Source organism: Staurois parvus, unplaced genomic scaffold (genome assembly GCF_062004578.1).
Source record: "Staurois parvus isolate SC_StPar_1 unplaced genomic scaffold, SC_StPar_1.0 ptg000253l, whole genome shotgun sequence".
In the NCBI taxonomy this organism is placed as follows: domain Eukaryota; kingdom Metazoa; phylum Chordata; class Amphibia; order Anura; family Ranidae; genus Staurois; species Staurois parvus.
The window spans coordinates 1,137,880-1,152,771 of record NW_028318049.1 but is presented as its reverse complement, the minus strand read 5'-3'; the positions used below and the strand labels follow the sequence as shown (position 1 = coordinate 1,152,771).

At 44.5% G+C, this 14,892-nt stretch overlaps 1 protein-coding gene across 2 annotated transcripts in view; it reads right to left on the bottom strand.

The window, feature by feature from the left end:
* CRTAM (cytotoxic and regulatory T cell molecule) overlaps positions 1–14,892 on the bottom strand; it is a 57,618-nt gene that overhangs the window by 26,692 nt on the left and 16,034 nt on the right. Inside the window, exons 5-7 of one of the 2 annotated variants that reach the window (XM_089680922.1) lie at positions 11,403–11,564; positions 8,528–8,593; positions 514–606 (exon numbers count right to left, since the gene is read on the bottom strand). In XM_089680922.1, the coding sequence (XP_089537048.1) occupies positions 514–606; positions 8,528–8,593; positions 11,403–11,564 (321 nt within the window). The remainder of the gene's footprint in view (positions 1–513; positions 607–8,527; positions 8,594–11,402; positions 11,565–14,892) is intronic. The other variant, XM_089680923.1, reaches the window with a different exon arrangement.

The window sequence follows — 14,892 nt, the reverse complement described above, 5'->3', positions numbered from 1 at the left end:
AAAGAAAATCCAAATTTTGATTGGTCACCAAAACAGGAGTAGAGGGGAAATCTTCCAATGGGGACACTAATTTTAGTGACTACCAGGAATTCCCTCACCTGTATTGGATATGGGACAGGTCCAGGGGCGGGCTGACCATTTAGAAACTCTGGCACTACCCGAGGGCTTGGGGTCAGTAGGGGGCCCCATGAGATGCCCCTGGTACCTTTTTCATAGGCTTTTTTGAGTTTGGGTAAGGACACAGGGGCCCCATGATACCCTATTGCCCGGGGGCCCCATGAGTTGTCAGTCTGCCCCTGGACAGGATGTGAAGGGAAATCTTTATAATGGGATACAAATGGCAAAAAAACTGACGGGGGTTCTAACCCTCCCTTACTCTAGTTCTGGGAATTCCCTCATTTTGGCTATAGAACAGGATGTGATAGAATATCTCAACAGTTGGCAGATGCATCTCTCCAATTTTCCTGCAGTTCCTATTCACTATGTCGTCTTATATTTCGGGAATGTTCTCACCTGTAGTTGGTTTTTCCTCTTCTGCTCCTGTTGGGGTCACACCATATCCCCCTGTAGAGCTTTGCTCTGAGTTTATCAGAAACATCGTGACCTCTGAAATACAGAGAATGGTGATTTAGGGGGTGATTGTGAACAGAGGTCAGCTATGATGGAATCAATAAAGTTACTGCTAGATCACAAGCTGTCCCTTCTGTCACCAGTGAGATCATACCACAAGGAACAAACATAATGCTTAGAAAAATGACAACTGACTTGGGAAATTTACCCTAAAAATGGTTGTTGGTAAATGTATAGATGATCGTACCATTCTATAGTACAGTACAGTGGTTGTAAACCTCAGACATGCAATATGAACAAAGCACATCCTTCTATAGTGTGTACTTGTCTCAATCCAGAGCACTAAGTGTCATTTCTGTCTGCTACCTTGTTCCTCTGCTGTAAGCACGAGTCACTTTTGATGTGTTTTCCGGACACCAAGAGAAAAATGGTGACAGGGGAGTACAGTCTGTGATTAAAAACGCTGGAAAATGTGACGCTTATGTGTGAATGTAGCCTCAATATTAGTTTCATTGTTCAGTCAAGCAGACAGTAATTTAGTGTCTGCTTTTTTCTTAACTTCAGATAACTTTGTATACAGGATGAAGACTCCAGTTAACCTGCTAACTTTTTTATGTTGCTCTTTAGATTGAAAAGGGTGTAAAACGGCCAGAAGGCCCCCTTTCCAAACCCCTGAGCTCTCTCCATCCCTGACACTTTGCTCATTCTTACAATGAGGAGCCGCGCTAAACCAATGTAATAATTAGAGGTAATTGTATCCTCTGTGGTTTAAGGCCAGGTTGACGCTGCATGCACCTTAACCAATGACTGGAACAAATGATCTTCCTGTTACCAACACCTTCAATTAATTGATTTATCACAATGGATCCATAGTTACTGCTGCTTTCAATGCAGGGGAATCCGGAATGTATTAATATTTGAGAATTTGATGCTTTGTACAATTGTCATGCTGCAGCAGCCCAGCTGTAGGGCGCCATCTACTGACTGTTCCAGGAAAAAGTCAGTCTGAGGCTACATGTACACTGGAATTGCCATAGACGGTAAAGTGTTACTAAACCCACAACAGTACAATCAGTCTGTATATACAGTAAAGCATGCTTGTTATACTCACTGTGGAACCTAAGGGGTTAATCCTCTGCATTGTGCAAAAAGACCGTTTGATCCTGTTTTCTCTGCCCCTCCTCTTGTTCAGATGTCCCCTGATAAGACAGACTGAACCCGTAGCCACATGCACATGCTCAGTTTAGTGTGTATTGCTAGAATTTTTTTTTTTTTTCTTGGGAGAATTCATGTGATCAGTACAGGGCCAATCAGCACTGTCCAGGCAGAGGTAAGGGGTTCTGCATCCTCCTAGAGCAAAAAAAAAAAACTCCTCCTTCAAGCTTTAACCTGTGCTCAGCTGAAATCACAAGACTGCTCTAACTGCTGATGAGAAAAGGTATTTAGCATTTTATATTTACTAAAATATGTTCTGTGTACTGTGGGAGACAAGATATAGGGTCTCTGAATGCAGGGTCTGGAGAGACCAGATATAGTGACTGCAGGGTCCGGGGAGACCAGATATAGTGAATGCAAGATCCGGGGAGACCAGATATAGTGAATGCAGGGTCCGGGGAGACCAGATATAGTGAATGCAGGGTCCGGGGAGACCGGATATAGTGAATGCAGGGTCCGGGGAGACCAGATACAGTGAATGCAGGGTCCGGGGAGACCGGATATAGTGAATGCAGGGACCGGGGAGACCAGATACAGTGAATGCAGGGTCTGGGGAGACCAGATATAGTGAATGCAGGGTCCGGGGAGACCAGATATAGGGAATGCAGGGTCCGGGGAGACCAGATACAGTGAATGCAGGGTCCTGGGAGACCAGATACAGTGAATGCAGGGTCCTGGGAGACCAGATATAGTGAATGCAGGGTCCGGGGAGACCAGATATAGGGAATGCGGGGTCCAGGGAGACCAGATATAGTGAATGCAGGGTCCGGGGACACCAGATATAGTGAATGCAGGGTCCGGGGACACCAGATATAGTGAATGCAGGGTCCGGGGAGACCAGATATAGTGAATGCAGGGTCCGGGGAGACCAGATATAGGGAATGCAGGGTCCGGGGAGACCAGATATAGGGAATGCAGGGTCCAGGGTTTAGTAACACTTATACTCTACTGGAAGTAGAAAAATGCTAAACGCGTCAAAAACGTGTGTAAAAGCAATACTGCGTTTAGCGCTTGGATGTTTATTCAGTTAATTGTTCAGAGTACTTGCCATTTAAATTAATGCCTACGTTCTAAATACAGCTAGTGCTTAGGCGCATTTACACACGTTTTTGCCACGATTGGCGATTTCTTGGCCAAAATGTTCCCCACCTGAACTTGATTCTTCTGCAATCAGGAGAGGGACATTTAACTGCCCCTACACACTGCTGCTTCTAAAGTCAGATAGGCTTTTAGTGAATTGAGTTCAGGGGCTTTGGCAAAAAAACACCAAAAGCTCCTAAACTCTCATTTAGAAGCTGTAATGTACATGAGGTCTAATGATGGCCACACATACTTCAATTTTGCAAAATGATCAAACAAATCTAATCTGTAAACAATGAAATAGCCATCACTTCCCTGATCAATCTTGGAATCACTTTAGACTGAATTCAATCAAACTGATTAAATTGACCAGGAGAGAAAATGATCGATCGCTTTGCATCGTTCAGCAGCCCTGAGATACTTTTTCATGAATACGATCGTATTTCGATTGATCAGATTATGAGATTGCATGTTGGAAACAGAGATGATTGATAATTTATCATTGTTCACAGTTATGATTGTATCTTCATTATTGAACAGAATCCACTTCCCTCTGTGTCATATCGACTGAGTGGGTTTTTGACTACAGTTTAGAAAATATATTGATCATTTATCAAAGTGTATGGCCACCGTAAGATCAACGCATTTCAGTCTGGTGTGGATGTTGTTGGGTGTATTTATTTATTTATTTACATCATGCGGTCAAATTCCACAGTACTGAGCAGACTGTTGAATCAAGAAGCTTATAATCTAATGTCACATACACATTAGGAAGAAGTGAATGAACTCACTAGCAGGTGAATATACACATTTTGTACAGATAATGTTAGTTGAGCCCAGGACTCCAGCGCTGCACGACATTCATATTAATCGCTTAGCAGCCTAAAGCCTCCCATACATGTCCCAGCCTTTACAGGAGTCTATCATCACTGACTCAGGCTCTGTTCACTCCAATACGGTTTTTAGTGCTTTTTGCAAAAATGCACTACGGTCCGATTAACATGGTTTTCTATGGAACATGTTCACATCTATGCTGATCACGACAGTTCATTCGAGAATATCCGAAGGGACAAATGCAAACATTTTTCTCGTACACTATCAGAACAGTTGATTTTCGTAGTATCAGTACAGTAATCATGCAAAAAAATATGAGTGCCCAAGACCCAGCATGCTCAGAAATGAAAGAATACATTACAGTACATGACATCACTTCTGGAGTTGTATTCTGTCGTACGAGAAGTTTTGTATCTTAAGTCATCTTCATTTTCGTTATGACCAGGGGCGGACTGACCATTTGGAAACTCGGGCACTGCCCGAGGGCCCGGGGTCAGTAGGGGGCCCCATGAGATGCCCCTGGTACCTTTTTCATAGGCTTTTTTGAGTTTGGGCAAGGATACAGGGGCCCCATGATCCCCTATTGCCCGGGGGCCCCATGAGATGCCCCTAGTACCTTTTTCATAGGCTTTTTTGAGTTTGGGAAAGGACACAGGGGCTCCATGATCCCCTATTGCCCGGGGGCCCCATGAGTTCTCAGTCCGCCCCTGGTTATGACACTAGCATGCAAAGAAAAAAAAAAACACGATCATTCGTCTGATATTCTCATCGTGTGTATGGGGGATTAGATAGACTTTACCTTGCTGCATGCTTGTTTTAGATCAGCGATTGTATTGCTGCCACAGACAGCCAGGCAATGAGATTATGAAGGAGGTGGTCAGACTTGGCACGCCATGGCAGGCCTGCGCAGTTAGAGATGTCATGTGATCTCCTGGCGATGCCCCTTTGTCTATAATATCGGTAAATGATCCCATAGGATCTTTAACCGCTTCTGCGCCACCCTATAGCAGAAATTCTGCTACAGGGCGGCATGGGTGAGCAAAATCATGTATATATCACGTATAATTGTGTATGCAGTGGCCATTTGCGGCCTCGGCTGTCAATCACGGGGTCCTGGCCACTGATTCCCCTGCTGGCTCCCGGTGATCACGGAGTATCAGGCTCCATCCACACGGGGTGTTTTGATAACGCTGGTAATGTTAGCTGTGTAAAGTCATGTTAAAAATGCAAGTTTTTCATCTTTTTTTAGGATTTTTGCAGTATTGTTTAGCTGCATTTTTCCGTGTTTTTCCACGCTAGCGTTTTTCAGTTTTTTTTGTTTACAAAAAAGAAATTGGGGGGGGGGTCAAAAAAGGTCCAAAAGCGCCGGCTTGCAGCGTTTTACCACATTTTTCAGCATTAGAGCGTTTTTACAGTTAAACTCCTCTACAAACCCACTAGTTCAGGGGTTTTTTCAAGCCAAAAAACGCTGATTCCAGTCTACGTGTGCATGTACACATAGGACAGTGGTTCTCAACCTGTGGTTTGCGACCCTTTCACAGGGGTCGCCTAAGACCATCAGAAAACACATATTTCTGATGTGTAAAGAGCAGATACTGTGTTGAAAGCAGCTACTGTGCTGAAAGCAGCTACTGTGCTGAAAGCAGCTACTGTGCTGAAAGCAGCAGTATTGAAGGTAAAACGACACTTCATGAATTATAATTACTGGGTAAACAATTTTATGGTTGGGGGTTACCACAACATGAGGAACTAGGATGACATAGGATAATATGCTGGGGGGTTTACTGGCTGTAGAAAAAAACATCAAAAGCCAAAAACAGCCGTTGTAAAAACATCCAGTGTGCATGAGGACTCACCGACGAGGGAGAGCTGTGCATAAACAACACAGATCTCGCCCCTGTCAGCTCCTGCACACTGCTTTGTATGGCTCTGCATAGCACAGCTATACAAACCAGTGTGCTTACAGTGGAAAGCACACACACATCACATATGGGAAACAGCACACAGTTAACCCTTTGATCGCCCCACATGTTAACCCCTTCCTGCCCAGTACCATTAGTATAGTGTCAGTGCTTTTTATTAGCACTGATCACTGTATTGGTGTCACTGGGGATGTCAGTGATACCAAATCAGTTCTCCCCAGTGTCAGAATTCCGCAGTCCAGCTATAAGTCACCGATTGCCGCCAATGCCAGTAAAAAAAAAAATGTCCAATATATATACCGCCATTTGTAGACCCTATAATTTTCACGTAAACCAATTAATTTACACTTATTGGGATATTTTTAGCAAAGACATGGAGCAGAATACATTTTGGCCTAAACTTATGATGAAATTTTATTTTAAATTTTTTTTTACTGGATGTTTTATAGCAAAAAGTCAAAAATATTGTTTGTTTTTTTTATTCAATATTGTCGGCCTTTTTTTATAGCGAAAGAAATAAACGCACAGGTGATAAAATACCATTAAAAGAAAGCTCCATTTGTGGGAAAAAAAGAAAGTAAATTTCATTTGGATGCAGAGTTGCATGACTGCGCAATAGTCAGGTAAAGTAACGCAGTGCCGTAACGCAAAAAGTGGCCTGGTCAGGAAGGGGGGTAAATCCTCTGGAGGGTAAGTGGTTAATAGTATTACAATGTTTCTATTTATTCCGTATTTTATGTTTCAGCTCTAAAAATATTTTGTTTAGTAAATAAGTTATATTGAGGTTAGCAGAAGGAAGTGAAAGAGGAAACAAGGACCAGGATGTCATGTCACAACAGGGGAAGATGTGCTGTTAGTGTCTGGCTCCTCCCCTTCTATCTGCACTTTATTTTTATACAAATTCTGCGACACATTATATGTTAAAGTGTTACTAAACCCAGGACCCTGCATTCACTATATCAGGTCTCCCCGGACCCTGCATTCACTATATCTGGTCTCCCTGGACCCTGCATTCACTATATCTGGTCTCCCTGGACCCTGCATTCACTATATCCGGTCTCCCCGGACCCTGCATTCACTATATCCGGTCTACCCGGACCCTGCATTCACTATATCCGGTCTCCCCGGACCCTGCATTCACTATATCTGGTCTCCCCGGACCCTGCATTCACTATATCTGGTCTCCCCGGACCCTGCATTCACTATATCTGCTCTCCCCGGACCCTGCATTCATATATCTGCTCTCCCCGGACCCTGCATTCACTATATCTGGTCTCCCCGGACCCTGCATTCACTATATCCGGTCTCCCCGGACCCTGCATTCACTATATCTGGTCTCCCCGGACCCTGCATTCACTATATCTGGTCTCCCCGGACCCTGCATTCACTATATCTGCTCTCCCCGGACCCTGCATTCATATATCTGGTCTCCCCAGATCCTGCATTCACTATTTCTGGTCTCCCCGGACCCTGCATTCACTATATCTGATCTCCCTGGACCCTGCATTCACTATATCTGCTCTCCCCGGACCCTGCATTCACTATATCTGCTCTCCCCGGACCCTGCATTCACTATATCTGGTCTCCCCGGACCCTGCGTTCACTATATCTGGTCTCCCCGGACCCTGCATTCACTATATCTGATCTCCTTGGACCCTGCATTCACTATATATGGTCTCCCAGGACCCTGCATTCACTATATCTGTCTCCCCGGACCCTGCATTCACTATATCTGGTCTCCCCAGACCCTGCATTCACTATATCTGGTCTCCCCGGACCCTGCATTCACTATATCTGGTCTCCTTGGACCCTGCATTCACTATATCTGGTCTCCCAGGACCCTGCATTCACTATATCTGGACTCCCCGGACCCTGCATTCACTATATCTAGTTTTTCAGCTTTTTTTTAGCATTTTTGCATTAGCATTCAGTGCCGTTTCGCCACGTTTAGTGGCATTTCACGCAGTTGCGTTTTTAGTGGGTTTTTTTACGAAAACAAATATTTTTTTGGTAAAAAAAGTCCAAAATGGTGGTTTGTGGCGTTTTACCGCGTTTTGCCTTTTTTTTTCCAGTGTTATTTACAGCTAAAAATCTCCTCTAGAAACCCACTAGTCCTGGGTTTCTAGTCAAAAACTATTCCAGTAAAAAGTCCAAAAACACCGTTTTGCAGCGTTTTACTGTGTTTTCAGCATTAGAGTGTTTTTACAGCTAAAACTTCTCTAGAAACACTCTAGTTCTGGGTTTTTTTTCCAGCCAAAAAACTTCCCAGCCAAAAAACATTGATTGCAGTCTATGTGTGCATGAACGCATAGGATAACATGCCGGGGGGTTACTGGCTGTAGAAAAAACCGTCAAAAGCCAAAAACAGCCGCTGTAAAAACGTCAAGTGTGCATGAGGATATGTACAGCACCAGGTTGGCCCCTCCCATCAGCCATATTCTGCCTGCTTTGCATAGAGAAGTGCAGAGGTCCAGTGATACTGGGTATAAAAAAAGGTTCATAATGCAATGGAAATATTTTATTAGCTGTTGATGAGGGGGGAAGGAGGAATTAGGAAGCCAAAAATCTAAGCAGAATAAATGCAAGCTTTAAGAAGGACAATTTTTATACTGTATATTGTGGCAGGTATAGTGTGCAAAGGGTTGTGAGAGGCAGGGGGGTGGATTTAAGTAAGGAGTCAAGGCTATTCACATAGCAAAGTGAATGTTGGTGAATAAGGAAGCTCTGTTCTCTTTAAATACAAAGTCCTGACAGCCGGCTGTCCATTAACTACAATGTACACTGAAGAGACTAAAGTAAACACAGATCTCCATGTATTATGTCAGTGTCAGAGTCCGTCTCACAATCCCACAATAATAATAATAATAATAATAATACAAATAATGAGATATTTCTTATTATGATACCTGTAGAGTGAGGATCTGGTTCCGTAGTTTGGATGCTCGGTGTGTTCCCGGCTTCTGTGGCTGTCACTGCAAAGAGAAATATTATTGTGTGATAACTGTCATTGTGGTTTTTATGGTTTTTATTTGATCCTCCGATCAAGGTGTTCTGTAGGAGACAGGGGCGGACTGACAACTCATGGGGCCCCTGGGCAATAGGGGATCATGGGGCCCCTGTGTCCTTGCCCAGACTCAAACAAGCCTATGAAAAAGGTACCAGGGGCATCTCATGGGGCCCCCTACTGACCCTGGGCCCTCGGGCAGTGCCCGAGTTTCCAAATGGTCAGTCCGCCCCTGGTAGGAGAGCCTGTCCCTGATCCCTCTACTCACCAAATGGAAGATGTGTAATATTTGGGGACAGTTGTGATCTGTATCAGGGATTTTATAGGGCTCCTTTCATAAGGGTGGCGGGGGCGGGAAAAACAGACAGTTGAGTGTTTTTACCACCCCCAACTACCTACGTACAAGCAGGCATGTTGTTGCTTTGGTGAATACACCTTGCCACAGGCTCGATGCTTTGCATTGTAGTGTTGCAGTTTTAATGCTGCATGCCACAGTCTGACAGGCTGCACTGTCTATCAAACTCTCCCACATAAGTGAATGAAGCCATGCTGCATTTGTGAGCCAAATTCTCGCATGATCCTACAATGGTGGATCGTTGTTCGACAGCAAAAAAAAAAGCATCAGGAGGTGGCGATATTGCCTCTCTGAACACCTGCAATTCTCCTTTTACCATCTTCTAAAAAGTGATCCACTGCAAATCACTTTTTAGGGTGGGGCAGTAAAAACTACTGCTAGTGTGAAAGCAGCCTAATAAAATACAGTGAGGAGGAAAAAAACATAAATCAGGCCTGGATCACACCTATGCACTTGTTGGTGCTTTTTGAAGAAATGCACTACATTTATCATGGTTTCCTATGGGACACATTCACATCTGTGCTTTTTTCACCGGCTGCATATTTGGAAGGGGTCAGGGACTTTTATAAACGCAAATCAGTGCGTTTTTGGTTCCACAGACTTCAATGGCGATGCTGCAGAAAAGCATGCAGTGCATTTTTGACATGTTTTTGATGTGTTTTTGATGCGTTTTGAGGCATTTTGTGTTCTTTAATCTGCCCAACAACTAACTGGCCAAAAAAAGCATAAAAAATGCAAAACATGTAAAAAAATGTATAAAAACCGTGTGTGCAAAAACGCAAAATGCACCACAAAAATCACTGCAGAAACAGATCAAAAGCGAACTGCATAAATGTGAACCAGGCCTCAAAGCCTAACTCTTGGCAAAATAAAACACAATATATGATGAAAGCAGAACTCCATGTAAAATGTTTCTCTACCATGCAGTGGGGCTGTGCCCGCACTGCATGGGTTAACTGCTCTTCTTGTCCAGGGGCACACCAAAAGGCTATACTTACCTAACCCTTCGATCCTCTGGATACAGAGGCGGCCTGACAACTCATGGGGCCCCCGGGCAATAGGGAATCATGGGGCCCCTGTGTCCTTGCCCAAACTCAAAAAAGCCTATGAAAAAGATAACAGGGGCATCTCATGGGGCCCCCTACTGACCCCGGGCCCTCGGGCAGTGCCCGAGTTTCCAAATGGTCAGTCCGCCCCTGTCTGGATAACAGCGCTCCCCCACATCTAGCGATGGACTTTTCCTGCCATCCTCACGTCCGGTCTATTGGCGTGATGATGTCAGAAACAGTCCATTCACAACACCATTAGCGAGCACGGTGGGGGGGATCACGAGCGGTGGAGACTGGTCTTGCGCTCAGGGGATTGGTGGATTAGGTAGGTATATCTCTGCAATGCAGTTCCCTAGACAAAAACAAGCAGTTAATTCCATTTTCCTGGAATTCTTCGTTTGTATGGACTTCTTTCCTGGAAGTCCATCAATAGCATTAAAACGGCATTCTATGTTTTCTGAATCCTCCCTGTAACATGGTTGTGTTACCTATTGATCCTGCAAGTAAGTTTTTTGTTTTTTTTTTTGCAGCTACCTTTTAGCAGACCAAGCTGTCCAGAAACAGTGGCAGTTAGAGGGTTGGAACAAACCATTTACCACTTACAGGGGTGCTTAAAATGATCCGCCTTTATTCATTTATGTAAAAGGAAATAAAATGATTGCTGTAACTGCTTAAGCTGGCTACTTCATCACTCTTGTTCAGATGAATAAAGGCAAAGTAACCCAAGGACCATCATACACTATGTACCTGGGGAAATCCTGCTTCAAGCTCCCTCCAGTGCTGCAGGCATGGCCAATACCTAGGCATCTGGTTAGGTAGGATGCAGTATTGGAGGTTAGGCAAGGTGATCCTTTGATTTTTAAGAGATCATTTGACCAGGCTTCTTGATTCATGCCAGCACTGAAGAGACCCTGAAGCAGCATTTTCTCCAAGAAAGTGTTTTTGCTTTCTTATTACCCTGTATTTATTCATGGCAGCCATGCTGGTAATAGCTGCTTTATTCTAATATTTGAGTGGAGGTCTGTTACATGAAATGAGTCCATCAGCACAGGGTCAGTAATAATGATGGGAAAAAAATGTGTGGAAAAATGTCAGATATTGAATTGAGGTAGTGACAACCAGCACACAACTAGCTGGAGCTGGGATAGCTCAGCGGCACCTACTAGTGGCAGCTTTGTAGAATACGAGTAGAGCCTTGATCATATGTGGTCTCCTGGACTTGAGGGCTCACCGAGACCTGAATTACCAGATTTTGTCTCACATGGTCACCTCCGACAGCAGTGTGCAGGAGGTTGGTGTATTTTGGATTGCCTGCTGGGTAAATGGGGTAATAATGGAGAACCACGTTGCCTGTATAACCAGAGAACACTCACATAAGTTGCTGAAATTGAACGTGGCTGTAGAGTTTCCCATAGAGAAGCTTCTGTGCCTCACAACACAAGTGACCATTGATCTGTCAGTAAAAGCGTTGATCCGCAAGGTGCTGCTCACTGCGCATTTCTTGTCATCCCCCTTGAAAGACCCCTTCCTGTTACCTGCAAAACAGAAGAGGCGTTTCATGAAAAATATGCACAGCGCACCTACATGTGAGGGATATTTTGTCCATTCAGAAAACATTTAACTCACTGTGTGGGGCTTATTGGTCTTATCTCAGAAAGGAAGGAACACAGTCTGATATATTAGTAACCACTACAGGGAGAACTTACAAACCTGCATCTAAAATTGCTGTTAAGAAAATATGGAGCAGCAAAGGTAATAAAAACTCAAATAAAAAAATTGTTCTGTCAAATTTTGCAACAAAAAATTTCAGCAAGATTTTATGTTATTTGCTTCTTTTGGGTTTGATAAAAATATAGTGTTTTGTTATATGCGTTCAGTAAGTGAGAAAAAGGCTTTTCATTCTTCCAAGCCAACGATTGTGTCCTGTGCACGCTGCAGAAGGTACACTATATTGCCAAAAGTATTGGGCCAGCCCTCCAAATCATTGGATTCAGGTGTTCCAATCACCTCCATGGACACAGGTGTATACAATCAATCACCTAGCCATGCAGACTGCTTCTACAAACATTTGTGAAAGAATGGGTCGCTCTCAGGAGTTCAGTGCCCCCAAGTGTGGTCCCGTGATAGGTTGTCACCTGTGCAATAAGTCCATCCGTGACATTTCCTGGCCACTAAATATTCCACGGCCAACTGTTAGTGGGATTATAACAAAGTTGAAGCAACTGGGAACAACAGCAACTTAGCCACCAAGTTGTAGGCCACGTAAAATGACAGAGCGGGGTCAGCGCATGCTGAAGCGCACAGTGCACAGAAGTCACCAACTGTCTGCAGAGTCAATAGCTAAAGACCTCCAAACTTCATGTGGCCTTCATATTAGCACAACAACAGTGCATAGAGAGCTTCATGGAATGGGTTTCCATGGCCGAGCAGCTGCATCCAAGCCTTACATCACCAAGTGCAATGCAAAGCGTTGGATTCAGTGGTGTAAAGCACGCTGCCACTGAACTCTAGAGCGGTGGAGACATGTGCTCTGGAGTGACCAATCACACTTCTCTGTCTGGCAATCCAATGGGCGTGTCTGGGTTTGGCGGTTGCCAGGAGAACGGTACTTGCCTGACTGCATTCTGCCAAGTGTAAAGTTTGGTGGAGGGGGGATTATGGGTGGGGTTGTTTTTCAGGGGTTGGGCTTGGCCCCCTAGTTCCAGTGAAGGGAACTCTTAAGGCCTCAGCATACCAAGACATTTTGGACAATTTCATGCTCCCAACTTTGTGGGAACAGTTTGGGGATGGCCCCTTCTTGTTCCAATATGACTGCACACCAGTGCACAAAGCAAGGTCTATAAAGACATGGAGGAGCGAGTTTGGGGTGGAGGAACCTGACTGGCCTGCACAGAGTCCTGACCTCAACCCCATAGAACACCTTTGGGATGAATTAGAGCAGAGACTGTGAGCCAGGCCTTCTCCTCCGACATCAGTGCCTGACCTCACAAATGTGCTTCTGGAAGAATGGTCCACCCTTCCCATAGACACCCTCCTAAACCTTGTGGACGGCCTTCCCAGAAGAGTTGAAGCTGTTATAGCTGCAAAGGGCGGGGCCAACTCAATACTGAACCCTACGGACTAAGACTGGGGGGCCATTAAAGTTCATGTGCGTGTAAAGGCAGGAGACCAATACTTTGGGCAATATAGTGTATATATTAACACTACATTGAAACATTAAAAAACCTAAAACATAGAAACATGTTTTGTTTTGTTTTTTTTATACATGTTTTGTATTTTTTTTTTGGTTGTTTGTATAGATCTATGTTTGTCCCAAGCATGTTTTGAAGCCATTTACGGTTGATTGGCTCACTACCTCTGCTGGAAGCTTATTCCAAGCTACAGAACACCATCCACTTATTGAGATAAGGATAGGGGGAGGTGTCCTGTAGTCCTGCCCTAGTTTAACAACACTGCTCCTACTGTATATAGATACAGTATGAAAAATTAAAATAAAAGGAAAAAAACTTGAAAAAACAAAGCCAATGCAGGCTCCACATCGATGCAGCCCCCACACTGTTGTGTTGCATTAGCACACACACAGATTCATGTGCACCTAAGCGGTATTAAACCCCAAACCAAAAATGTAATATGCTGCAGCTTACCAATCTATTAGATGTGGCTGCATTAGTTTTCTTTTTTTCCATCTGTTTTCACCTAGTGATCTGGCCAGTAACACACCTACTATATTAGAGTGCCTCTACTCTATTGTCAGTCGGGGGGGGGGGGACAGGAGTGTTAGATGTGATAGCAGATTTGGATACACTAACAAATTGAAACCAAACTCCTGCTCACAGTTTATAATCAGTTACAGCAAACAGTTTTTTTTCCTTTTAGGATAAAGGTTTTATATCAATAAAAAAAAAGCAGATTCTTGTAAGAGTTCCTGCCAGTAGTAAATGGATTATCTCAAAGCAATACATTTACAGGAAAGCTTGTTCTTTTGAAAAACAGACTTACTGGCTAGATCACCAAATGAAAATAGAAGGAAATCCTTAAAAAAAACATCATCGTAACTGGTAAGCTGGTTAGAATGAGTAAACTGCAATATAATAAATGTTTGCTTTTGGGTTTAATACCACTTTGATTTAAAGCAGCCCATAAGTGCGTTGCTGTTTGTTGCGCTTCAATACATGCGGTCTGCTGCAATATATTACATTTTTTGTTCTGACGTCTATCCAGGATGAGTGTGAGGGACCGCCTGGCGGCACCACTAGCACTCCACTGGTTAGGTGTCCCCAGAGAGCGGAATCTAAGCCCCAGAGTACTTGTTCACCAGGGCCCCTGATGGTGGGGATGGACTTGGAGTACCCCGAGACCAGGTCACTACTACTGAGTACACCCGTCAGTGGTAGGGGTGTTCGCCAGGGGCTCCAACAGGGGAGAGCCTGATATGAGGAGGTCAGGTGACCTCGATGGGATGGATGGATGGATGGATGGCTGAGCAAGTGCGAAGTCAGACAGGCCGAGTCGGTAACAGAGAGGACGGTACGGTACAAGGCAGCGGGCAGAGAATAGTCGGGTCACACGCCAGGTCAGCAACAGCAGGTCAGAACTAATAGGGGGCATTCAGGAGAGAGGTCAGGCAAAGCAAGGGTCTGTGCAGGAGAAATCAGCAGGTCAAGAACAATCTGGGTCAACAACTTACTAGGTACAGGTTCACAGGATGCAGGTAAGACCAGAAGGCACTGAATGACAGCTCAGGGCCATTTAAATATCCCGCCCTGCGCTGTCATTGGTGCCACGCGCACGCCCGCGGTCCCTACTGCGCATGCACAAACTCACTCGCCGCGGTCGGCCAGGTCCCAGTGCCCGCATTCCAAC